At 52.9% G+C, this 26,247-nt stretch overlaps 1 protein-coding gene across 5 annotated transcripts; it reads left to right on the top strand.

Moving 5' to 3' along the window:
• Nucleotides 1-9,226: 9,226 nt before the first annotated feature.
• Nucleotides 9,227-24,071, top strand: ETV4 (ETS variant transcription factor 4). Of its 5 annotated transcripts, none has more exons than XM_032615446.1 (13): nt 9,227-9,433; nt 9,960-10,073; nt 10,250-10,343; nt 10,565-10,612; nt 17,548-17,601; nt 18,750-18,876; nt 19,368-19,511; nt 19,736-20,013; nt 21,848-21,922; nt 22,084-22,152; nt 22,309-22,481; nt 22,753-22,854; nt 23,177-24,070. In XM_032615446.1, the coding sequence occupies exons 2-13, from the start codon at nt 10,011-10,013 to the stop codon at nt 23,399-23,401; spliced, it is 1,452 nt and encodes a 483-aa protein (XP_032471337.1). In that variant the 5' UTR covers nt 9,227-9,433; nt 9,960-10,010; the 3' UTR covers nt 23,402-24,070. The 5 variants fall into 5 exon arrangements, with proteins under 5 accessions (XP_032471337.1, XP_032471338.1, XP_032471336.1 ...); XM_032615445.1 differs by having other exon boundaries at nt 9,279-9,433; nt 19,350-19,511; nt 23,177-24,071; XM_032615447.1 differs by lacking the exon at nt 22,084-22,152 and having other exon boundaries at nt 9,244-9,433; nt 19,350-19,511; nt 21,848-21,907; nt 23,177-24,071.
• Nucleotides 24,072-26,247: the final 2,176 nt, after the last annotated feature.

Raw genomic sequence — 26,247 nt, 5'->3', positions numbered from 1 at the left:
GCACCGGGGGAAGGGGACAGCCAGAGAGACCTTGCACATACATTTACAGAGAGAGATTGAAAAGGGGCTTGTTCTTGTTAACTCGGCGTTTTCTACCCATTATCCCTAGACCTGAGCCAAGGTAGATCTCATTATCCCCATTGCACATATAAGGAAACTGAGGCTCCGAGAGATTAATTGACTCACCCAGATCACAGAGCCAGTCAGAGGCACAACCAGGATATTTGTCTCAAAACCCTTGCCGAGTAGTCAGACACAAATTGTGCTTAGGGCAAAACGGAAGCACCAATTTTTTCTTTTTTCCTTTGCAATATTTTGGTATTGGTGATCATGATGAAAACCCAATCTTGTCTGGATTTCCTCTAATTTATTCTATGGTTTATGTTGTTTTTAATTGTATGGGAGGTGGCGGAGATGGGCAAAACCATCTTAACAGTACATATAACAACCTCTAGAAGTTCTAGTTCAGTTTATTGAACTATTTGTTCTCTGGTGGGGCCAGGCTGTGTCAGGATGAAGTTTCTCTGCCTCTTGGTACTTTCATGTCCCTGTGTTCACAAGTCTACGCCATTTGTATAAACAAAGGAGAGGAGATTCAGGTATGTGTGTGAGGTCTGCAATTGTTGTGTATATGTGTATTGTTTGTCTCACCAAGAAGGCACAAGAAATTGAACGTGTCATCTCGGCTGCCTCTAGTAAGGTAAAATGGGTTGCCAGGGGAGAGACTATAAAATTTCACCAGAGAGCATTATAGGACTTTGGATTTTTTTTTTTTTTTTTTTTTTTTTTTTTTGGCGGTACGCGGGCCTCTCACTGTTGTGGCCTCTCCCGTTGCGGAGCACAGGCTCCGGACGCGCAGGCTTAGCGGCCATGGCTCACGGGCCCAGCCGCTCTGCGGCATGTGGGATCTTCCCGGACCGGGGCACGAACCCGTGTCCCCTGCATCAGCAGGCGGACTCTCAACCACTGCGCCACCAGGGAAGCCCACGACTTTGGAATTTTGTACCAAATGCATGTCTTACCTATTCAAATAAATAATGGTTTGCAACATTTACAACCTTGCTTTAAACAAAAACAACATAAAATGTGAATTCAACAGCTTCTGTTTTCAACTCTGCAGACACAACCCCGGGGGTTCGAGGACGAGAAAAACAAAGGTCTGTTTACTACCTTGAGGAGGCAGAGAGAAAATTACAGAGAATCAAACACAATTTAAAATCACACCAAATGATCCTGAGAATAAGAATCCAGCCTGGGAAGCCAGGAAAGCCAGAGGGACAGAACTGGGTAGAGAAGTGGTCGGTACCAACTGGCGAGGTGGGGGCAGGGGCTCCAGAGGCCAAGCCCCTCCCAGCAGGAGTTTGCACGGTGGATGTGGGGGGGGGGAGACATTTAAAGAGAGGAACACAGCCAGAAGATTCCTGCCCTTGAGATACACCAGTAAGTTAAGAAAGAAGGCGGGGCCATGAAGAACCAGCCCCTCACACATCACTGGAACTTCAGGGGTCCCTTCCCCAATCAAGATTCAGTTTCTTTGTCTATAAAATGAAAGGTTTGGCCCAGAAAGATCTCCAGGTGCCTCGCAGCTCTAATATTCTCTGATTTGATGGCTGCAGCCTCCTGCAAACATGCATAAAATAGATTAGTTTTAGCGGTAGTAAAAACAAAACTGAAAATCAGATTTATCATTTTAATTAAATATACTTTACATTCTCAATTTCTAGGAAGCAAAATGCTTCCCCCTGCATTAGTTTTCCCTTTGTGGGAGACTTTCGTGTCTGATATGCAATTTAAGAAAATGCTGAACTACCCCCTAAGAAGATACACAATTAACAAGACCCTAACAGGTATTAACAGGAAAGTGGGTCTTGTAGGGGGAAAAAAAGAGCATAAAAAGGAAATGTCAGGGAGGGAAGGGTCAGGTGGGTCAGGATATCAGAGGACTGGGGATCAGGCTGCTAAGAACAACATGCTTTTGTCTCTCCGGGTCTCTCAGAAGCCGCTGCCCCTGGAGCTGGGTGGAGCTTGAACAGGGAATCAGGAGGTGGGAGTTTGGTCCACTCTCCCATCCCCCCCCGACTCCCCACCCTTCGGTGATAGAAGGCCAGTTGCTCTCTGAACTTTAGAGTACTCAACTACAAAATGGAGCTAAAAATACCTGCTTTGAAGAATGCTGGGAAAAGGTAATTAGATAACATATCTGAAAAGGCTTTGGAATACAATAAAATGTAAAGCACGTAAGCACACGTGAACATATCATATTTTGGAAACTCAGATTGGGATCCAGAATGCGTGGGTCCCATCTGGTGAGGTTCTGTGTCCTCTTTGCATGCCTCCCCCTAACATCTTTCCTTTCTGCCATCCTCTCTCCACCCAGGTGCTTGGTCCCCATGGAGTGAAAAGAAAGCAGCGCCTTCACCCAGGGTGAGCATCGTTTCCTGGGCTCTGGGTTCCATGGCCCCAGATCATAAATTAACAACTGTGGCTGTAAATTACCGGATAAATCTGGACTGGGGTCGCCAGCAGGGATAGCTGAGAATCAACAGGAAAAGTAAATCTACAACAGCGCTTCCCAAGTTGCGGGGAAGCCCTTAAGATGCCTCAGGGGGAGTCAGAAGAGTTTCTGATTTGAAAAAAAAAAAAAAAACCACTCAGAAATAAAACCAGGAATCCCCACCACCACCACTATTTCCTCCAAAGGGAGTCCAGGAGAAGTCAATCCCCCAGGCTTCTGCCAGCTCTGGGTTCCCTGCCTCTGCCTTAGCCAGCTGGGGCATTACTCGTGATGACAAGAGCAAATATAGACGCTCTCAGAGAACTGGGGAGAGACTAAGTGGAACGAACGGCATTTAATCTTTAAGGAGAGAAATTGCCTCCCCTTGGCAGTGCCATGCCCATCAGGAGCTACGGCCCCTCATAATTCAAATCCACACTTAATTAAAAAGGGGATCATCCTGGATTCTGCCCAACTGGCACCGATTCCACTCTCATCCTTCAGCCTGCTGACATTTGTCCATTTGTCTCTCTTTGACAGAAAGGGAAAAAATTCGAAAGGGAAAAAAAGATCCTGTTCCATCTTACAGCTTTCAGGGAGAGCCTGTTCTTGAGCTGGGCTGCTTCGTCTAAAGGCCAAGTGTTGAAATCTAAACTAATAGGGGAAGAGACAGAGCAAGACAAGGAAGACTTGGCATTTGGGAGAGTCCTGAGCGGCTGCAGCAGCAAAGAGGAACAGCTGAAGTCACCAGCACCTTCTAAAAATAAAAGTGACTTTCCTCAGGGGCACACTTTGACCTCCCAGACTCTTCCCAGTGTTAGGCGCAAACTTTCCTCCCATGACAATATCCCAGATGAAAAGAGGACACATTCATTTAGCCTCATTTAAAAATATGGAAATGTTCCTCAGTGGGTGTCTGACCAGTTCTTATATGGTTCCCCAAAAGGTGACTCCCAAAGGAGGAGTCCTAAAATCAGCCCCTCCCAGGGATTGGCCTGGCCCAAGGAGGTCATTGTATCTGTCCCTCTACTCCTGAGAATCTCACACCCAATTGAGGGTCTCTCGGGGAAAGCAGAACCTCCCGTCTCAGATTCCTGACTGTGGCCCCTCTCTGCTGTACGAGATCCCACAAGAGTCAGGCTGTGGTGATCACCTCCTCTTGTTTCTCCCACGTTTCCTGAGTACATCCCACCCCTACAACACCCAAGGGAAAGAGAGGCCCGGTTTCCACCCATGGCCTCATTTTTAGGCCTTTTCTCCTGAGACAGCTCTCCTCTACCAGGGTGCCCTCCGGAGCTGCACAAGACATCTGCTTTACCCCTACATTTCCTCCAGGCCTACGATGTGCTCCCAGCCAAATGGCTGGAGGGAGGGCCCGCCCCCTTTTCTGTGGGGCTCTTGAGAGGTCTCCCACTAAGTAGAAGGTGGAGAGAACAAGGGGAGCAATTGCTCCACCCCCTCCCAAGCAGAGTCTCCAAAAGTGCTCTTTCCAACCACTTTTAAGATCATATATATTGACAAGATGTTTATAAAGACATCTAGGATAAAAGACATTAGGGCAGTGGTTCTTAACCTGGGGAGATGGGGGATCATAGACCCATCTGTGATGGTTCCGATAAAAGCTCTGGACCCTCTCCTCAGCCAAATGCACACACGTCTGCACACACCGACGCAGACAGTTGGTTTCAAGATATAGCCTTATCTGGGCTTCCCTGGTGGCGCAGTGGTTGAGAGTCCGCCTGCCGATGCAGGGGACACGGGTTCGTGCCCCGGTCCGGGGAGATCCCACATGCCGCGGAGCGGCTGGGCCCGTGAGCCATGGCCGCTGAGCCTGCGCGTCCGGAGCCTGTGCTCCGCAACGGGAGAGGCCACAGCAGTGAGAGGCACGTTACCCATGGACCCTGGGCTGAGAAGCCCTGCCGTTTAGAGGAAGCAGTGTGAAAGAGTGGGACTGTGAGACAAGGACGAAACGAAATCCAAGAGTGGCACTCTTTTCTTGGTGACCCACCGGCCCGTGGCGAAGACCCCATGTTCTCCCACCCCCACCAGAAAATAGGCCCTGACCCTATTCTCTGGTTCATTCCCCCCTGGTGACAGCTCCAGTTTGGGAGACACTAAAGAGTCACAGGTTACCTCTTGACCCTGTTTATCTCATCCATCTGGCCTTACTGTTAAGCTGGGTTACCTTCTAAATACTGCCCTTTAAGCCTCTGAGACTCAGCTCTTCCAGACACTGAGGAAGCCAAGCCTCTGAAGGCATTTCCGTCTTCCCCGCATAGTCGCGCTGGGCAGGTCACCCAGCATCCACCGCTACATTCTGAAAGGCCATCTAGGAGAGCCTGCTTCTCTGATGGCTCCTGGGCCCTTCAGGTCTAATCCAGGTGTCTCCCTCCTCATCCCAGTGCTTGGAACTTCCAGCTCTCAGACAAGTCCCAAGCTGCCTTTGTTGGACATTTGCATATCTAAAATCCACATTTACATTTTATAACTTAGACTCCTAGGAAACAAAGTCAGAGTCCAGCCCCAATATTCCAGAGAGATGGAAGCATTAACCTGCACAGCCCCCAACCAGAGGTGTGTTGGGAGGTGTCAGGGAGTATGTTGTATGTGTCCTCCATGAAGCTGTGTGTCCAGGAAGGGACTGTGAGCTTCCTTAATCTGGATGTGTCTATGTATACTCTCTGGCTCAGGTGTGTTCTCCATCCCTCCTGCTGTGTATTCACTCAAATGTAGTCTTTGGGCCCATGAGTCGGTCTGGGGAGTTCTCCGTCTGTTGAGCAGATCCTTGGGGTAGATGTGTGTTTCCAAGGCCTCAGTTTCCTCGTCTGTAAAATGAAGATGACTCCCCACAGGACTGCTGTGAAGGCTGCGTGAGTAAATACTGGCCAAGTCTTTGCAGCAGGGCATGTCACATGGAAGTTCTCAGTACATATTGGTTATTGTGATGTGATTGCCAACAGAAAAAAGCTCTGGACCCTCTCCTCAGTAAAACGTGATTTCCAGCCCCTGTATTCCTTCCTCTCCCCAACTACCTCAAGCCCTGGAAGAAGCTCAAATGTTCCCCCTGGAGATGTCACTGCTCTTAAAACCGTGAAACCCAGATTGGGACTTGAACCCAGGATCTTTTTTTTTTTCTTTTAATAAATTTATTTCTTCATTCATTCTTTCATTCATTCATTTATTTATGGCTGCATTGGGTCTTCACTGCTGCACTGGCTTTCTCTAGTTGCGGCGAGCGGGGGCTTCTCTTGTTGCAGGAGGCTCTAGGCGCGCGGGCTTCAGTAGTTGTGGCACACAGGCTCAGTAGTTGTGGCTCACGGGCTCTAGAGCGCAGGCTCAGTAGTTGTGGCGCATGGGTTTCATTGCTCCACGGCATGTGGGATCTTCCCGGACCAGGCAGGGCTCGAACCCGTGTCCCCTGCATTAGCAGGCGGATTCTTAACCACTGCGCCACCAGCGAAGTCCCGAACCCATGGTCTTTTTTTTTTTTTTTTTAACATCTTTATTGGTGTCTAATTGCTTTACAATGGTGTGTTAGTTTCTGCTGTATAACCAAGTGAATCAACTATATGTATACATATATCCCCATATCCCCTCCCTCTCACGTCTCCCTCCCACCCTCCCTATCCCACCCCTCTAGGTGGTCACAAAGCACCGAGCTGATCGCCCTGTGCTATGCGGCTGCTTCCCACTAGCTATCTATTTTACATTTGGTAGTGTATATATATCAGTGCTACTCTCTCACTTCGTCCCAGCTTACCCTTACCCCCCTGTGTCCTCAAGTCTATTCTCTGCCTCTGCGTCCCTGCCCCTAGGTTCATCAGAACCTTTTTTTTTTTTTCAGATTCCATATATATGTATTAGCATATGGTATTTGTTTTTCTCTTTCTGACTTACTTCACTCTGTATGACAGACTCTAGGTCCATCCACCTCACTACAAATATCTCAATTTCGTTTCTTTTTATGGCTGAGTAATATTCCATTGTATATATGTGCCACATCTTCTTTATCCATTCATCTGTCGATAGACACTTAGGTTGCTTCCGTGACCTGGCTATTGTAAATAGTGCTGCAATGAACATTGTGGTACATGTCTCTTTTTGAATTATGAACCCACGGTATTTTAATTGAGATCACGCACCTGGTCTCAGGACGTAATGAAGCTCAGGTTCTTGATGTCTCATCACAGAAAGAATTCAGTGAGAGACAAAGTGATAGGTAAGAAGTGGATTTATTTAGAGAGAAATGCACTCCACAGACAGAGTGTGGGCCATCTCAGAAGGCAAAAGCGGCCTCGAAATATGGCGTGGTTAGTTTTCATGGGCTGAGTAATTTCATAGGCTAATGAGTGGGAGGATTATTCCAACTATTTTGGGGAAGGGGTGGAGATTTCCAGGAATTGGGCCACCGCCCACTTTTTGGTCTTTATGGTCAGCCTTGGAACTGTGGCGCCTGTGGGTGTGTCATTTAGCTTGCTGATGTGTTACAATGAGTGTATACTGAGGCTCAAGGTCCACCAGAAGTCAAATATTCTGCCATCTTGGACCTAGTTGGTTCTAACCAGCTTTCATCATAGCCTATGGCTATGTTGTTTTTTTAAAGGCTGTGCCCTGCCCCCTCCCCTCCAGTTTCACTCTGAGCCTGGATGTTGAATCAGAGGCCAGGTGACAGCAGTGGCGACTCAGCCAGCCTGCTGAGCCACAGCCGGAGGAGGCGGGCCCCTCAGCCACGACCCTGGATGAGGAATGAAAAGGAAGCACTTACTCTCCAGGGAGCCAGGGGGCCTCCAGAAAAATGGAAGAACTCAGAACAAGAGGGGCACCCCAAAGAGAGCCCCAGACTGGAGTGCCCTCTCCAGGACCCACCAGAATCTTCTTCATTGTCAGGGAAACTACATCAGAGCTGCCTTCCTGGAAGCTGCCTTTCCTCCTCCCCCACTTCTCTTGGCTCAGAGACACAAGCTCCTCCCTAAACTGGTCCCATCCAGCTTAAAGCTGAGATCTGCTTGGGCTTGTCTCTCCTTGCTTGGGGAGGGTTCCTTGCTAAGCTCGATTAGTTTGGTCTTTATTGTACCTACTCACTAAACAACTATTTCCTGGGACCCTCATAAGCTTGAAGTAAGCTGGGGAAGACTTAAAGAGGCAAATGAGATCTTTTCCAGGCCCTGGAAAGCTCTCCATACAATCGGATGACCACGAGGCAGAAAAAGACTTGACAACAGAGATATAGGCAAGAATGTTGTAGGGTCTTTACGGAACTGATTCAGGATATCTGGAAGGCTTCCTGGAGAAGAGAGGCAATAAGCATGAGTCTTAAATATTTCGGCAGAGAAGAGAGGGAAGTTTATTTTCATTTGCCCAGGATGATCTCCTGAAAGGAGCTAGTTTAGAGGTGCTAGAGGTTTGGTGTTCTAGCTCTGATCCTGACAACTGAAAGAGCTTGCATGTATCATTTCCTTCTCTGAAGCTCGACAGCCTCATCTGTAAAGTGGGGGTGTTGGATTAGATGAATTTTGAAAACAGGCCTGAGGTTTGGTCACTCTCTTGTGTTTATCACAAACAGGCAGGAAACAAAATCAGGCTCTCCTCAAAGGAGGGCATAGACTGTAGACCCAGATTATCTCAGGAAAAAAAAAAAAAAAGACCTGGGGGATGTCATGTCCTGTGTGCCTCCATGGCTCCAGCCTAAGCAGCACAGCACACCAAGTGTCTATCTTGGTCACAGCTGCCTACCTGGCACCCAGCACTGTGTCTGGCACAATAAATATTTATTGAATGAATTGGTAAATGAATGAGGTGACAGACTATGAGTAGCTTTTGGCTAGAACTGACAGCAGTCCTGCCCCCAGATCATCAGATCCCTTGGGGCTTTTGCTCCCTCATACCTTGTGTTTGCTCTCAGGATAAGAGGAAAGATGGCGGAGAGAGAATTGCATTTTCAGAGGTCCACGCCGGGCCTCTAGTTTCTGCTGCAATCAATAGAAAGTGGGTCACAGAACAGCTCTGTAGAGAACAGACCCTTGAGAAAAAGTCTGGATTCCGTGCCAGCTTACATCTATTGAGGGCCTACTGTGTATCAGTTGTTGTCATATAGCTTTAATTTATTTAATTGTGGCCTCAAAGGGCTGTACAGGAGAACATAGGGGATTGCGGGCTGCAAACCCCAGCGGCGCTGACGGAGTGACCTCCGCAAAGCCACTGCCCCTCTCTGAGTTTTCATTTTCAGTCTCTGTAAAATGGAAAAAATAGAACCCCTTCCCCAACTTATGGGAGTGAAATGAGCACGTGGAAGCAGAGCGCTTCATAAATGCTCTTTATTATTGTTCCTCTGGGCATGGAAGTCCGCTCGCTTCCCCCCAGGGCGCACACACAGATATATTCACACTCCCACGTACACGCAGATGCACAGAGATGTGTGCAGACGCCAACCGGAGGTGCTAGCCGAGCCTCAGGGCCACAGACGAGTCCCGCAGAGGAGCCGTAGGGTCCTCGACTTCCCCCGTTTTCTCTCAGCTATTTATGAATGAACTCCGGCCGCGAGTTTATTTTTTTATGAATGGGAGCCCGAGCGGTGAATGAAGCCGGGAGCCAGCCCCTGCGTTCTGATTGGCCCCCGCGGCTGGGAAACTCCGCCCCTCCGGCTCGGCCGGGCGAGTCTCGGGATTGGCGGGCGAGCCGGGCCCTGGGGTTTCATTCACAAAAGTCAATGAAACAAAGGGAACAGGGTGGGGGGAGAGAGCCGAGGCCGAGGCGAAGGAAATGCACCAATCAGCGGCTCCCCCGGGCTCACAACTGTCGGCGGCGCCCGGAAAACAAGCCGGTGCGCGGGGGACCCGGGGCCGGGGCCGCCTCGCTCCGGCCTAGCCCCGCGGCCCTCAGTGAGGTCCCGGGGTATGCTCGGGACCCCCCGCTGCTCCAGCACAGACGCCCGGGCCTCAGGTGAGGCTGCGGGAGGGAGAGGGAGGGAGAATGTCTGCGATTCCCAGCCTCGCCTCCAACACGCACCACACTCTCACCGCCGCCTCCGCAGATTCCAGGGCAAGGGGTGGGAGACGCTGGGATTCAGGGTTGGAGGGGGCGCCAGAGTTGTGGGTGTGCGAATGGTGCGGTCCTCGCCCGCTCCTCCGCGCGCCAGCGCACACGCGCGAGAGAGCGAACACACACACACACACACACACACACACACACACGTCTTATGTAACTGAGCCTGGGCAAAGCAGGGCTGCAGAAAGCAGCCGAAACGGCGAGCCCGGCTCCCAGGAGCAGGTGGGACCTCCTTTGGCGGGAGGGGAGTGGTGGCGGCGCTAGGCTCGGCTGGCGGAAGCCTCCCCATCGCCTAAGTGAGTCGGAGAAGTTTTGCCGTCGGACCCAGAGCCTCGCGACTGCCCCTCCCGGTCGCCCTTCCCCACCCCCACCTCGCTGCCTTCCCCCAGACGGTGTGCAAACGCAGCTCCCCCGCCCCCAGGTCTCTGCCCCCGCGCGGGGCCCGGGCCGTGTGGCCGGAGGGAGCGGCCGGATGGAGCGGAGGATGAAAGGCGAATACTTGGACCAGCAAGTGCCCTACACCTTCTTCTGCAGCGTGAGCGCTGCGCCGGCCTCCACGCCCGCCCCCTCCCTGCACCCCGCCCCTACCCACCCAGCGGCCCCAACGGGGTCCAGGGCTGCCCGCCCCGGAGTCACCCCGGGACCCCAGCCCCGCCCCCCAGACCAGGCGGCCTCAGGGTGACTCGGGGGCATTCTTCCCCTTCTCCGCAGAAATCTCCCGGAAATGGGAGCTTGCGCGAAGCGCTGATGGTCCCGCAGGGGAAGCTCATGGACCCGGGCTCCCTGCCGCCCCCCGACTCCGAAGGTAAAGAGACAGAGCGACAAACCGCTACCCTCCCCACCTCACACACCCTGAGGGCTGACCCTGGAGCCCCCGCCCTTTTCCCAAAAGGACTCGCCATCCAAGGGACTCTGGTCATTATCCGCCAGTACCCCCAAGGGGAAGGTCATCCGGCTCGCTAGGGCTCCCGCTCTCTCACGAGCACCTCCAGCTCACCTTCTCCAATTCCATTATTCACCCCTCAGATCTATTCCAGGATCTAAGTCACTTCCAGGAGACGTGGCTTGCTGAAGGTGAGTGGTTTTGTGACCTTTACTATTATTGGGGTGGGGGATGCTCTCTACCCCTACTATTCCAGCCTAGCCCGCTTCCTCTCTCCTCACCCTCAAGGGCCTCTGCAAGCCCCCTTCCCCACGTCCCCTGCCTCTCCACTCTTTCCAGCTCCCAGCGTGGTTACTTATATTGATATTTATTTTCTCTGCCCTGAGCCAGGCTTGTGTAACTAGGCCTGCGGATGAATCAGACCATTGTGTGGGGTATTTGCCTATTTGAATGGAAGTTGGCCCCAGGCCCGTTTTCCTGGTTGAAATTTTCATTTGCAAAGTTTGTTTGGCACCAGCCGCCAGGCCGAGGTGTAGGTTGGGGTGTTGCGGGAGTGGGGAGTTTAAGAAACAGGAGGAGGAGAAGTAGAGATTCATTTGTTACTTGCTTTCTGGAATTGCCAAAACATTCATTGTTACACCCTTGGTTTCTCTTCTTCCCAGCCCGCAGCGCCAAACAATTTACTGTTTGAGCCAAAAGAACTGCAAAAGTTTAAATAATTCTTTTTTGCCTCACTTTGGCAAAGCAGCCCAGGGCTTCTTCCTCAAACAGCCTTGATTGTAATTCTAATGGCAACTGATCCTCCCGCCCCCTTCCCTCCTGACTACCTCCCTCCCCAGGCAAATTGCCCCTCCAGTTTGCTGGGGGCGGGGGTGGGGTCAATAGCGAGGCCTCCTCTGGGTAGCGAGGTGTGTTGGGGGGGGTGGTCTCCTGGTTGGATTCCTTGGTGTGTTTGGGTGGGGCCTGAGGGTGTCGCCGGTGGGGCTGCAGGTAAGAGGCTAATGGTGTTTAGACAGTCTCTGAGAGGGAAGGGTTAACACCCCCATCTGAGGGTCCCTTCAGTGTAACACTGAAAACCAAGAAACTACAGCACTAGGAACCCCTTCTTGAGGGCTTTTCTCTTCTTTGGGATCTCCCCTTCCCTCCACCTGGGTATCTTTGACGATTTTTTAAAACTCAAACCCAGCTCCTCTAGAGCCATCTTTAAAACCCTGGGGTAGAAGAGAAAGACCCCTGACTAGGTGAGACTAGATCTGTCTTGACGACTGTGGTGTCCCCAAAATATGTACGCTAACAGACTGACTGTTTAGCATAGAGCAAGCACTCAAAACATTTTGTGGAATTCGAGGCTGAACGGCCTCGTGGGTGCTGGAGGGATCTGGGGGTTCTGGGGGAGATTGTGCACGTCTTGTCTTCCCCGATTCTGCAAGCCCTGTGTGCCCAGCTGCGAGTTACATGCAGAGCTATGCCCAGTCCTCCCATCTTCCGCTCGAGGTTTCGGAGCTGGGCTGGAGCTGAAGGACGCAGCGGTGTCGGTTTCCACCGTCTCTAAAAGACTTCCTTTCCCAAAGTCTGATTTCTGTCTGGCTTGCCAGGCTCCTCGTCTGTCAGCCGAGGGTCCCTAGGCTCCCCAGGTGGGCAGCTCCCGGGGCTGTGATCTAGGGGTAGGCTCAGAGGGTGGCATTTTGGAAGCAGCTGGGTTTGGAATGGGAAGGGGAGGAAAACGTTCTCATCTGCTCTCAACCTTGGAAGCCCCACCCCTTGGCGGTGGGGGTCTAGAAATTGTACTTGTGTCTATCTGCATGTGTCAGTGTGACAGCCAGTGTGTGTGCTTCCTGCTGCTGCCCTGGAAGTCCCTGTACACTTAAATCCAGTGGGTGGGGAGGTGGGGGTGGGGATCGCAAGACGGAGGTGGGGGGGGGGGCCGCTGGGGTCTCCTTGGTTCCCTGTCCTTCCTTCTGAGGGAGCAGCTCAGGTTCCCAGCTGGCGATGGATGGCCAGGCGTGAGGGGGGGATGCTGAGGCCGATCGCTCCTTCTCGCTCTCTCTGCGGAGACAGATGCAGCTGCCGGGGCCCTGTCCCCCTGCACCATCCCAGCAGCGCCCCAGCCTCCTCTCCTGCCTCTTCCCACCAGGTCAGTGACCCCTGCAGCCCAGAGGGAGTTTTGGGGTGGCAGGGAGGGACTAGCTCCTTTGGAAACTTGCCAGTGGTGGGGCGCGTGGGACTGGAGGCCAGAGCCCATCCTCCCTCAGCTTGATTTCCCCCTAAAGCCCCAATGTGGAGAGACGCAGTGGGTCCTTGAAGTGTGGGTGAGGCTGTGAAGATTTCGGGGGAACACCAGGCTGGATTCTGGCGGAGGCGGTTCTGGGTGCGGCGTCTGGTGTCCGTGCAACATTGAGGGGGAGGGGCAGGGGGGCTCTGTAGAGGCAGTTCAGACAGCTTTGGGTTGGAGGTTTTCTAGATGGAGAGGGTGGGGGTGAAGTGAGACTAAGAAGGTGTGTCTGTTTTCGGGGTGCCTGGGATCTGCTGAGTTGCTGGAGAAATAATCAGGCTACTGCAGGGAAACCCAGGCTCAGACAGGCTGAGCCCAAGCTGTGTCTGGCTATGGTTAAAGATGTGCCGCTTCTGGACAAGGGTTCCTTTCCGGGCTTGTCGGGAGCCCACAGGAACCCTCAGAGACAATGATGTTGGTCTCTTTGGCGGTAAGGAACATTGACTCTGGGTCATGTATGTCCTTTGTATGAGGCGGGGGTCCATAACAGGGTCGGTGGATTCCCAAAAGCTCTGTGGATAGGTTGCAGGGGTCCTTGCGCCCTCTGATATGTGTATAAAATTGTTGGGGGTACACCATACACAAAGGAATGTGAATTTTTCTAGGAAGAGAATGATCCATAGCTTTTATGAGATTCTCAAAGGGGTGGGTCTGTGCTCCCCTTGCCATAAGAATAATTGCTCCCAAATCTTCCTCCAAGGTCTTCAGCTCCCTTGCCCCTTGGTTTTCCCTCATCGTATTTTTAAGTCCAAAAAGAGAACCTGTGTGGGAAGGGTATGCATAGAGGATGTGTTTCATCCATGTGCTGGCGTGAAGTAGAAGGCATCAGGGTGTGTGTGAATCTGCGTGTGTACACGCTGGTGCTGCAGTCTGTCTGTGGGGCGATATGGGGTTAATCCCCTCTCCCAGTCTTTCCTAGCTACAATGCCTCCTTCTACATCTTTCTGTCTCCTCCCCTTCCAGAAGGCTCTTGGGGACAAATGTCCCCCCCACAGATAGAGAACTGGTTCCTTCCAGCACACTGCCAGGGTGGGGGCGGGGTAAGGGTGAGAGAGATGAGGCCAGTGGTGACACAATGGAGCAGAAGCTCCGGGGAATGGCCCCCCTTCCCCCTGGGGCTCCTTAAGAGACCCCTTCACCCTGTAATTGCACCCTAGGAGGGGGAGAAGGTGATGGGGCATGTATCATATAGGTGGGTGGTTTGCCTGGGGTGGGCTTAGCTACTTGGTGGTTTTCACCTCCCAGCTCTCCTGGAGTCCAGCTTGGGAGGCCCCTAAGCCCCTTCTCTTCTACTGACCCCCGCCCCCCATTGGAGGGATGTTCCGTAAAATTCTCTCTTTCTGGGTATCGTGCTGGCTTGGCACATTTCCCGTCCCCTCCTTAATCATCTGCCATGTCCCCAGGCAGATAAGTTCCACCTTAGTGCCAGGATGGAGTTGAGGGCAGACCCTGGCACACTGGCTTGGCAGCCAGAGCTCAGCCAGCTCAACAAATACAGAGCGGCTGACACTCAAGACCAAACACGGTAATTAGAAATTCTCCTGCTGTCCAGGAATGAGAGGCTCCACGTCACTGTTCCTATTCCCATCCTTGACAGTCTCTGTGCGACTGAAGCCCTGTCCTGCCCCTTTGGGAGAAGCCGGTGTTCCGGAGAGGGGCCAGGCAGGGACTGGGGTTCCCACCACAGTCCCTTCTTGCCTTGGCTGATTTCTCATGGCCTTGGGATGAAGATGGTGCCACCTCTTTTGAGGTGTGGTCAGTGTGCTGGGGCGGGGGGGGCTCCTCTGGGACTGCTGGGGGGACTGGGGGTTCTGGTCAAACCCTCAGGCCTGAGGCAAGAGGAGAGACAAGATGACCCCAGGGCTCTCTAGTGTCACGTGACCTGGTCTGTGACGCCAGCAGGAGATGCCCCCAGCCCGTTACCTCCGTGTAAACCGGCAGTTAATGTAGCCCCAGAAGCAGACCTATGTGCGTCAGCCTCCCCCGTGTTCTGCACCTCCTCCACCCTTGGAACCCTCCTTGCCCAGGTGGCAGGGAGGGAAATATTGTCCATCTTGCTCTTATCACCCCCATCCTGCCACTCTGGGGGTCTTGTCTGTGGGTGGGCCAGAGGGCACAGCAGGGATGGGCTTGGGCCTTGCACCCCTGGGCAGCTGAGCAGGTTTTGCACTCTTCCCTTTATCCAGTTCTCCAAACCTGCCTATTCTTAAGAGCTACCAGGGGCATGCGTTAAAATGCAGATGCCTGGCCCCCACCCCGGGCTTATGGAATGTGACTCTCCAGAGGAGGGGACTGGGAATCTGTTGTTAACAATGCCCCGGGATCCTTGATTGGGCCCAGTCTGGGAATGGTTGCCTTTGTACCCTAGTCGCGCTCCTGAAAAGATGTGCTGTGTGGTTTTTTGGTTTATTTGTTTTTGCCACGGGATTTCATGCCCTAGTGATCTATTTGATCACTTTAGGATTGTTCTATGCTTAATTTTCTTTCATAAGTTCTTTAGCTGCTAGTGGTTCCTGATTCTTAAACCCCTCAGCCATTGGGTTCCCTCTGTCAGGAAGTCACCTACCTACAAACGTATATTTTATTTATTTTATTTATTTTTTTATTGAAGTATAGCTGATTTATAATATTGTGTTAGTTTCAGGTGTGCATCAAAGTGATTTGGTTGTACATGTATATATGTGTATACCTATATTTTTTTATTCCTTTCTATTATAGTTTATTACAAGATATTGAATATAGTTCCCTGCTCTATACTGTAAATCCTTGTTTATTTTATATATGGTAGTGTACCTTTGTTAATCCCACGCTCTCAGTTTATCCCTCCCCCCCACCCCGCATAAATGTGTATTTTAAAGCACTTGACACCTCTGATATTTAAAGTAAGTTGGTGAAGAATCCACTTGCCAAGCAATTGATCACAGCCTAAAGCATCCCTTGTGAGATGTGCTTTTCAGGGGACCTGCCTCTAATGTTACCTGGTGGTGGAGAGGGGGAGCCCTAAAGGGGAGGGAAGGGCTGATTGGTTAGGATCTCTTCAGTTCTTGCTCCCAGGCCCATGTTGCTGGCTCTCACCGGCCTGAGGACAAGGCGTCATTGTAGTTTATTCATATAGTTGACAAATAACGCATTGAGTGTCTCTTCTGAACGAGACCTTGTTTGAGGGGTGCTGGGGAGTCAGACAAATAAGACAGACAAAGCCCCTGCCCTCAGCAAGGTTAACTTTCTGGTAGAGGAGATGGACAATAAATTACACATAAGTTACATGTGTGTAAATTAATAAGTTCAGGTAGTCATATGTGCTAGGGAAAAAATAAAACAGGGATGCGATCGAGAGCTAGGAGGGACCACTTTGGTTTGGGTGGTCAGAGCAAGCCTCTGAGAAAGCAAAGTGAGCTAACACTTCAAAGGCCAGAAAAAAACAGGCCAAGATGTGGGGAAGAGGGTTCAAGCTGGTCAAGTTTGAGGACCCAAAAGGAGACCAGAGCTCTGGAGAGTAACAGGCAAGGAGAGGCAGGTGAGAGAGGTAAGCAAGAGCCAGAAACTTGGGCGCCACAGAGGCCAAGGGCAAGAGTTTGGGGTTCATGCTTTAAGCAAGGGAGAGAAGTGATCGGATTTCTATTGTAAAAAGATCCCTCTGACAGTTTTGGGGAGAGTAGACGTTGGGAGTTCTGATAACATGTCGTGGCTGACATCCAAGGAAGAAATGATGGAGCCTTGGCCCAGGAGGGAAGCCGTAGAGACTGGGGTGTGTCCTGTATAGGCTAGGACGAGTGGCCGTGACCTCCAGCCATCTCCTCATATCCCACACCCTTACCAGCCATTCTCAACTCTCCGGTCATTTTATCCATGAGTTTTCCTATTGTCCAATCTGAGAGCAGTCTCCAGGGAACAAAAGACCCCTCTCCATGGGTTCCATTGCTTCATCTTCAAGCCAGTCTCTTCCCAGATTGATAGGAAGGTCCCTCTCGGTGTCTACCCTTCCCCTTCCTGCTGTGATCTATTTATTCCTGAGAGAGGGGCAAAAAGTGGGCAAAGACTCTGGGGTCAGGAGAGGTGCTGAGCTGTATCCCACCTGAAGGAGTTAGTGAGCCCAGGATAAGAGCTAGAAATCAAAGCCCGGATATCCAGTCTGGAGGCCACGGATGAGCTGTTGTTCTATTTTAGCTTTCCTGCCTAATCCCCAAACTCAACTCTCCCCACGCTGGCACCCTGGGAGTGCTCCTCAGAGCTCCAAGCTTGGGAACCCTTCTCTCTCTCCTAGCTGCACATCAGAGCGATAAGGCACCTGGCCTGCCAGTGTCCCCAGCCTCCTCTCCCATTGTCATCCTCTTATCACCTCTCTTGAACCATTCTCTTTCTTCCATTCCATCTCCTTTACCAGGCTCTAGATTTCTACCTTTCACCCGGGAGGTTCTATAAAAGGCAGATTCCTGGGTCCAGCCCAGATTCAGAATCTTCCCATATGATTCTAAGTCCACAGAATCTCACTCCTTATAGTACCTGCCCACCCCAGATGTGACTCTGCTGGGAGCTTTGAGGGAGCTTTGTAAACTCTGAGGGGCAGGGCTGTCTTCACTCATAGAAGTGGAGGGAAAAAAAGACAAAGCATCTAGGACAAAACTCTGGAATCTGCTCAGACGGGTTCTGAGAACTTGCAGCCTTCCCTCCAGGGTGTTAATGGAACCCAGAGATGGAGGTCGCTAGGACCTGGGGTGGAGTTGCCTTCAGTCCTAGGAAAGCTGTTTCCCTGCTTCGGGCTGGTGCTAATCTGCAGGGCTGCGATAATGGTGTCTGCCAGGGGCTGCCATCCATGGCCCCCACCCCAGACTCACCTCTGGCCTCTCTCTGCAGCTCAGGTACCGGACAGTGATGAGCAGTTTGTTCCTGATTTCCATTCAGAAAACTGTGAGTAGAGGGCCCTGGGTAGAGGGAATGGGGAGTAGGGGAGGGCAGGAAATGAGTCACAGGGATAGAGAATCACAAAAGATCAACTTGTTCTGTCCTCTAGAAGAGGGTGAAGGGCAGGGCGCCCCATTCTTGGGTTTGGACTCAAAGACCAAGCAATAACTGGGAGATGAAGACCTCGCTTCAGATCGGGGCTTGCCCATCCTAGTCGTGTGACCTTGGAGCAGACACTTCATCTCTGTGATCCTCCATTTCCTTATTTCTGAAACGAGGGGCTTGGACCAGTGCGGCAGGGTCCAGTTCTACCATTCTAAGTTACTTTCATGCAACTGGGGGCGATTTTGCCCCCCAGGAGACACGGGGCAATGTTAGTTGACATTTGGGGTTGTCACAACTGAGGGTGGGGTGCTATTGGCATCTAGTGGGTAGAGGCCAGGGATGCCGCTAACATCCTACAATGCTCAGGATAGCCCCCATGACAAGGAACGTTGAGAAACGCTGCTTTAACGTCAGATACTTTGCTCTCAACCATCTTCAGTGAAACGAAAACAGGGCACAAATGATCGACGACAGAACAGTCGATTGCAGGTTTTGACTCTCTCACATTCACTGCCTCGGAACCAACTCTGCTGCTCAGCCTGGTGGCTGGAGTTGGCGAACCCAGCAGGGGCCACAGGAAAGGCCAATGTTCTTCTCGGATAATTAGGAGCATGTGTACGATGCTAGTCAGCTGACAGGCAAGTGGGCTGATATCCAACCTTAACCAGAAAAAGAAAGATTCTTCATAGCCCCGAAGAAGAAAACATTTTTCTCCCTTGGAATTCTACAGGGCAGTCAGGAAAACCAGAGGCCTTTCGTTGGAGGTGCTCACTCCTAGAAAGGTGTTTGGGGGGTGGGGGGATTGCGTTAAATGTTGAACTTCAGACAGTTTCTTTGGTTCATATTGGACATTAGCCTGAGGTATAAAGCTACACATAACGTAAACAGCCAAACTGTTCTTAGAAGTGTCTGACAACGGAGATCCAGAGAAGGGGGATGAGGCTGTACTGGCACCCAGCTGATCCTTAAAGAGCAGAAGGTGTCTGAAGCTCTTCCTGCCTCTCCCGTGACACTCTCTGGCCTTGCTCTGCCTCTCCTGACCCCCACAGTAGCTTTCCACAGCCCCACGACCAGGATCAAGAAGGAACCCCAGAGTCCCCGCACAGAGCGGGCCCTGCCCTGCAGCAGGAAGCCGCCCCTCTCCTACCACCATGGCGAGCAGTGCCTTTATTCCAGGTGAGCCCCAGCCCCGCCCTGGGGAAGGGTTGGATGGAGGGTGGGGGTGGGCACCTGTGAGCACTGGCAGCAGTTGAGATGCAGGTTAGACACAGAAAGGATTTCCGAGCTCCTGTAATACAGTAATATAGCTCAGGATTTCCTGAGTAGTTAGGATGAAAAATGCAGCAGCGGGTTCAAGGGATGTGTGTTAAGACCCAGGCAGAGTGTTTCCACTGGAGAAGCTGCTGTCTGACCCAGCCCAGCTGCTCTGGGCTGGGGAGAGGTGTTCTAAAGATTACACCCAGCTTCAGGATTAAGAAAGGAGAAAAACAAGTTCATTTGGGGCTGAGTCTGGCTCATGCTGTTCCTTTCCCGGCACCCTCTACTCTTCTCCCATAATCCCTGTGACCTGACTTCCCAGGGAGTGAGGCGTTCAAAGATGCTCGCCCAGCTTCTCTGCCCCCTCACCCCTGTCTCCCCCTCACCTCCAGTGCCTATGACCCCCCTAGACAAATCGCCATCAAGTCCCCCGTCCCTGGTGCCCCCGGACAGTCGCCCCTGCAACCCTTTCCCCGGGCAGAACAACGGAGTTTCCTGAGATCTTCTGGCACCTCCCAGCCCCACCCTGGCCATGGGTACCTCGGGGAGCACAGGTAAGGTGACAAGGAGAACCGGGTCTCACCAGTTGTTTCTCAATCCCTGAGTGTTCTTCACTGCCCTTAAGAAACCTGGCATGGGGGGAGGTAGGGAGGAAGGGATATTGACATCCCCCCCATCCCCCCCACCCCGGAGCCCACTCTGTAAGCTCTGGGAGCAGCAGGCACAAGGAGGGCTTCGTTTAATCTCTCTTCTTCCTTCTCCATCCAACCACATCCAGCTCTGTCTTCCAGCAGCCCCTGGATATCTGCCACTCCTTCACACCCTCTCAGGGAGGGGGCCGGGAACCTCTCCCAGCCCCCTACCAACGCCAGCTGTCGGAGCCCTGCCCACCCTACCCCCAGCAGAGCTTCAAGCGGGAATACCTTGACCCCCTGTATGAACAGGCCGGCCAGCCCGGCCAGCCGGCAGTGGGCCAGGGTGGAATCAATGGGCACAGGTACCCAGGGGCGGGGGTAGTGATCAAACAGGAGCAGATGGACTTCTCCTACGACTCAGGTAAGAGATGCTCCCGGGAAGGAGATGGAGGGGTTTTGGTGGGATTGCTGGGTGGGGTGGCATGTGATCAGTTCCATTAAACCCAGAATATCTCCCCACAAGTTTTTTTACCTTCCCATCCATTTACCAGTTCATACATTCAACCCACCCACCTACCACTTCTTTTCATAGATTCAAAAGAACTGTCACTTTTCAATCAGCAAACTTATATTCAGATAAGAGATAAGTGACATGTGCAGGTCCTTGCCCTCGGGTAGCTTGTGACTTGATAGGATAGGAAAGTTAAGACATTTCTTCCTGTTTCTATTTAGCAGGTGCTTGGGGGTTTAATTACCTACTGAGATTTAAGGACCGTGCCAGGAGCATGAGTGTGTGCAGTTGGAGGACACAAAGATGAATAGGACGTGTCATTGGTCCCTGTCCCCACAGAAGCTTAAAAATACAAAGGGATTTTAATGAGGAGAAACATGAACTTGAAACTAGCCAGGTTCACAGTTCCCAGTTGGAAGGCGGGGTTCACATGTGTTTTTCACATCCTGTTCCGAGCCTCCAGGTTGGAAGGACCCGCCATCCTGGCCAGACCGGAAGTAGGGACTGCTTTAAATTCTAGTTCCACCTGGCTGTTGACAGGAGTGAGATGCACTCAGCTTCTGTGTTCAGAAACAGCTACAGCTCAAAACCCCATGCGCCCAGGAAAGGCCCAGAAAACCTTGTCTCCTGTTAACATTGCTACCAGCTCCAAATTTGAGTTTATCGGCAAACTTGCATTAGAAAAAATAAATTCAGAGATTAGGGTAGGCTCAGAGCTGGCCAGAGCTTTTGAATTTCTCTTTTCCTGGTGCCCAGTCTTTTCGGGGCAGGGGGGTGAGCCCCAAATCCTCCAGGCTGCCCCAGCAAGAACCAGAAGGGTGCACCCACCTCTCCTCAAGCCCGGGCCCTAAGCCTGAGCCGTGCCCGGCAGTGAGATGGAGGAAGGAGGAGGGAGACGCTCTTGCCGCCGACCTTCAAAGGATGTAGACCGGAGGAGATCGTGTTACATGCCCTTGAACTCCTGCCCCTCCCCCTTCAGCTTTCTCTGAATGGAGTCAGGAATTCCATTCACAAAATGGAGGCATGAATGAGCCCACCCTCCCGCCGCCTCCCGGAGGTGTCGGGTTTCACCATCTCATTCATAGGTGGGAGTGGTGGGGGTAGGGCGGGAAGGGGCTGGCCCTTGAAGGGCTGGCTTTGCACCGGGGCCGCCTCCAGGTGGGGTGGGGAGGTGTCAATTCCGTGGAATGGAATGAAATAGAGTGGACTGTCTGCTGTCAGACCTGAAAACACACAGCCCCGTGTGCCCGCTGCCTCTTCCACAAATAGATGCATGCGTGTTCTCTCTCTCCCCCCCGCCCCACCCCCACTCCTTTCCTCCCTCTCTCCCTCCCTCCCTCACACCCGCACTGGGCTGGAACCTGCCCTGCTGACCGGACGTCAGCCCATTCCAAGGGAATCTTAGGCTGGGACACTGAACCCTTTCCCCGGAGGTTCATCTCTACCCTCCTCCTCCCCATAAACTCACAGGAAACAGCTGCTCCCTGGAATCCTGGGCCTTGTGGAGCAGCTTTGCCCAGCCCCAGCTGCTGCCCTCCAGGCCCTCTGGCCCCGCCCTCAAGTTGAGGGCTTCCGGCTTCTCACTCCCTCTGGGGGGAACTTCCCCTAGGATTCGGCGGTAGGCAGGCCTCTTGGAAAAGAACCGGAAAGCAGGCTGGCAGAAGAAGTTCTTGAATGTGTGCAGGACTGCCGCCCCTACCCCAGCTACCTATAACATCGCCCTTTTTTCTTTCTTCCCCCCCAGACGTCCCTGGGTATGCTTCAATGTACCTTCACGCAGAGGGTTTCTCCGGGCCCTCTCCAGGTGACGGGACCATGGGTAAGGCAGCCTCCTACCTCCCCTGCCAAGCCCTCCAAGTTTGGAGGAGGGAGTCGTGCCTTGGGGGAGGGGCTCCTGGCCAAGGAGTCCCTCTGGATTCTCTGGGGTCTCGTATCAGTGAACCCTCAGATCTGAGTGATCCCTGCAACTTCCTCCTCAAGGCTATGGCTATGAGAAACCTCTGCGACCATTCCCAGATGATGTCTGCGTCGTCCCTGAGAAATTTGAAGGTCAGAGAAGTGACCTTTCATGCCCTCTGTGTCCCCCAGGAATCACATCACATTTCATGAGAAAGGGCCTGGAGAGACCCCTGGGGAGAGGGGACCGGGTTGCCTGGGGGACCAGAGGGCACAAGCCCTCCACCGCCTGTTTCCCGTGTTCCCCAGGAGACATCAAGCAGGAAGGGGTGGGAGCCTTCAGAGAGGGACCGTCCTACCAGCGCCGGGGTGCCTTGCAGCTGTGGCAGTTTCTGGTGGCCTTGCTGGATGACCCGACAAATGCCCACTTCATTGCCTGGACCGGCCGGGGGATGGAGTTCAAACTAATTGAGCCTGAGGAGGTGGGCCTCTCAGATGTCCCCACCCCTCCTCCCAACGACTTCGGGGCCTGGAGATGAGAGGACCTGGGAACTGGTGGCACGTGCCTTCACCAGCACCGCTGCTTTATTTAACCTGAATTCCTGCCAAACCAGGGTCTGTGGGCTGGTGCTTACCTGCAGGGCCAGCTGAGCATTTGCACCAAGAATCTCAAGGACTCTTTCTGACCTGCGCCCCATTATTTCCTCCGCTGAGCTGCCATCACCATCCCCAAACTCTGTCTCCTGTCCCCAGGTCGCCAGGCTCTGGGGCATCCAGAAGAACCGGCCAGCCATGAATTACGACAAACTGAGCCGCTCACTCCGATACTACTACGAGAAAGGCATCATGCAGAAGGTCGGGGTTAGGGGTCCAAGGACAAGGGGGTGGGGGGCAGCGGATGTGGGAAGGTGATGGGGGCAGGAGAGCACTCTCGCAAGTTTGAAGGAGCAGACAGTGAACCAGTCAGAGAAGTCAAACTGTGGACAATCCCAAGATTTCCCTCTCCCAAAACAGTGATACATATAAATGGTAATGGAAAAGCCTAAAGCATGGAGAGGTTGAGATTAGAGAACAGGAGCTTCTTAGAAGAACCTGCTGGAGGAGAAATGTGCCCCGGGCATCTGTAGGAGGGCTGCTCTCCCCACCCCAACACTGACCCAGCCCTCTCTTCCCACAGGTGGCTGGCGAGCGTTACGTGTATAAGTTTGTGTGCGAGCCCGAGGCCCTCTTCTCTCTGGCCTTCCCGGACAATCAGCGTCCAACTCTCAAGGCTGAGTTTGACCGGCCCGTCAGTGAGGAGGACACAGTCCCTTTGTCCCACTTGGACGAGAGCCCCGCCTACCTCCCAGAGCTGGCTGGCCCCGCCCAGCCCTTTGGCCCCAAGGGTGGCTACTCTTACTAGCCCCTAGCAGCTGCTCCCCTGCTGCCGGGGGTGCTGCCCTGTGTACATAGAGCTGAATTTGGTGTCAGGGAAACTCCCACTCTGAAACCCACAGATGTCTTTGGAACAGATCCCCTCTGCCCATCAGTCACTCCAGCCCAGACTCTGAGCTGCTCCCCAGAGTTGATGGGAAGGGAAAGTGGAGACACTGCAAGTGTGAAGGTGGTGTCTCGGAAACTGCTCCGGGGACTCCACCTCTGGCCTCTTCCTAGGTCCTACTTAGAGGCCAAGCCCCACTCCCTCTCCCCCATCACAGAGAACAAGAGTTTGTTCTGTTCTGGGGGACAGAGAAGGAGCTTCCCCACTTCATCCTGGCGGAGAGGGAGACATTGAGCTCCCCTGATCTCCCATGCTGGGGAGACAGCAGCCTGCGTCCTGCACTCTGCTCCAAGCTGTGGCCCTGGAGGGTCCTACTTGGCAGTTCTTGGTGCTCTTTGTTCCTAGAGTCGGGGAAGCTGGAGTGAGGAATCTGGGATGGGGGAGGGCTTGCCAGGTGGAGGAGGGATGGCTGGGCTCTGCTCCCAGGGCCCTCTGCCTCTCCTCTGCCTTTTCCTAGGCCCAGGCCTGGGATTTCACCTCCATCTCCACTACATCTGCCAGACCCTAATAAAGGCCCCTGCGTCTCCTGTGAGTTCTCCTTTGTCCTCTTTGCTGCCATGGGAGAAGGACCTGGGGCTGGAAAGAGCTCTGGCCTTGGGGGCACGTAACCTGAGTTTGGGGCCTGGCCCTGACACTTAACTTCCCTTATGGGTTTAGGAAAAAACAATTGACCTCTGACTTTTTCCTCTGGAAAATGGGCTCAGTGATACCTGCTCTTTCCCCCTCCCAGGATTATAGTGTGAGGACTGTCTGAAATAATGGACAAAGGGTACTTTGCAACCTGGCCTAGTGCCCGCTGGCCACCTGCAGCCATCTCCCTGTCCAGGCTGAGGGAAGTGGGAGCCTAGTAGAGCTTTGAGGGCCTCCTGGGGCTTCTTCAGGCAGAGTTTGGCCTGTGGTTTCTGTGATCACAGTTGCTCCCATGACCATGCTACCCATGTGTACCCCAACTGTGTGTCCCCTCCCACCGTGGCTCCAGGTTGCTGTTTTTGCTGAAGGTGAGGACAGAGTTTGTGCGGAGAGGATCTGGAGAGCGGGGAGAGAAGCAAGGCACCCAGGCAGGAGGGTGCAGGGAGGCTGGAGCAGCCCCGAGCCCTGGGTCCTGGCTAGTGGAGGAAGAACAGGCCAGACCTTCGCAGGAAAAGGGAAGGAGAAACAGCATGGATTCTCCTTGCCCAAATTTGGGGGAAACCAGAACCCTGGGCCGAGTTTTTGGGGTTCGGGGAAAGGCCAGGTTGCAAAAGTGACACCTAGAGAGGAAGTGTAACAGTAGATATGACAACGGGGTGGCTGTGTGTAAGGGAAGGGCAGGATGGGCGGTTCTAGACCCAGCCCCTGTGTAAGCAGCTTCCTAGGAGCCAGGCTCAGGTGAAAACGGGTGCTCTCCATCCAGGTACATCAGAACTGCGGGGAACCACAGCTGCGCCGAGGCAGGGCCGGCCCAACCCCGTCAATGCTTCACCCTCAGCCCCTGCCCAGTGCTTACGCCAAGATGGCAGAAAGGGATGCCACTCGAACCCTACCCACAAATAAAAAGCAATGTTATTTTTTTCCCCAGAAACAGAAAACAATGCTGATTTTCATAATTTAGAGCAAGAGACAGAAAATTTTAAGAAACAAGTTTTTAAAAATATATGATTCAATTGTACATGAAAGCCAGGGTATCATGGTGGGAAGAGGTGTAAAGTCAAGTGGAAACCCTGAGGTCCCCAGTAGGCGCACATGAGGAGAGACAGGAATTTAGGTGAGAAGCAGTGTCCTGGAAAGGTCTCCACAGGCTGAGACACGTGACCTCTGCCCTCTGAAAGGCGCGTTGAGACACTCCTCACAACTCTTGTTCAAATCCTTACACTTGGAGGGCACTGCTCCGAGTGGAGACAGCTACCAGATCACAACCACGACCACTGGAGAGAATTCTCTGGCTGAAGGAGAGACAGCCAAAACCAGATCGTGCTCCAGAATGGATGAAGGTGAACCCCGGACCAAGGCACGTGACCCAGCAGGAGAGCTGACACGTGGCCCGTGGGGATGTTCCCCCGACACACAGACAAGTACAAGACTCGGCACATGTGCAGGGGCAGGAGACTCCTGAGCTAGGCTCCCACAGGGGTGGGGTAAACAGCATACTCTTAACAACCGAGAAGACTCCAGCTCCCTGCGTGAGACCCACATCCTCTCCTGGGCTGTCACTCAATCTCGGGAAATACTGGTTCAAGGAAGAGAAACGGGGGCCCCACTGTGTAGGAGCAGCAGGCGAGTCCTTCCCAATCTGGCTGGGAGCCCCTTCTCCCTCTGGGCAGGCTCAGCAATACCGCCTACATGCTGTTTCCTGGTGGACAGTCAGAAGGTCAGACCCCAGCCATGTTGTCACAGCAGAGACATGACCCCAGCTCTTCGGGGAGATGTTCAAGGAACACCCACAGAGCTGGTGTCCTTCTTTTTGCTCACCTAACCCAGAAAGATGACCAGCCTGCTGTCTCTCACCCTTGGCCTGTTAAACATCCCCTTTTCAACTTCAGCTTAAAACCCAAACCTCCTTCCTTGGGGGCGATGACTTCAGAGGTGCGAATGCCGTCAGTGCTGGTCACCCAGCTGGGAAAGGTGGGCTGCCAAGCCCAGAGTTTGTTCCTAAACTGGAGAGACCTGGGCTGGAATTAAGACTGGCAAGCTGGGTACCCAGCCCCTGCTTCCACTTCACTTTCCTCGGT

This window comes from Phocoena sinus, chromosome 20, assembly GCF_008692025.1.
Source record: "Phocoena sinus isolate mPhoSin1 chromosome 20, mPhoSin1.pri, whole genome shotgun sequence".
NCBI classification, from domain to species: domain Eukaryota; kingdom Metazoa; phylum Chordata; class Mammalia; order Artiodactyla; family Phocoenidae; genus Phocoena; species Phocoena sinus.
The sequence above is the reverse complement of the archived record's forward strand: the minus strand, read 5'-3'. Positions and strand labels throughout refer to the sequence as shown.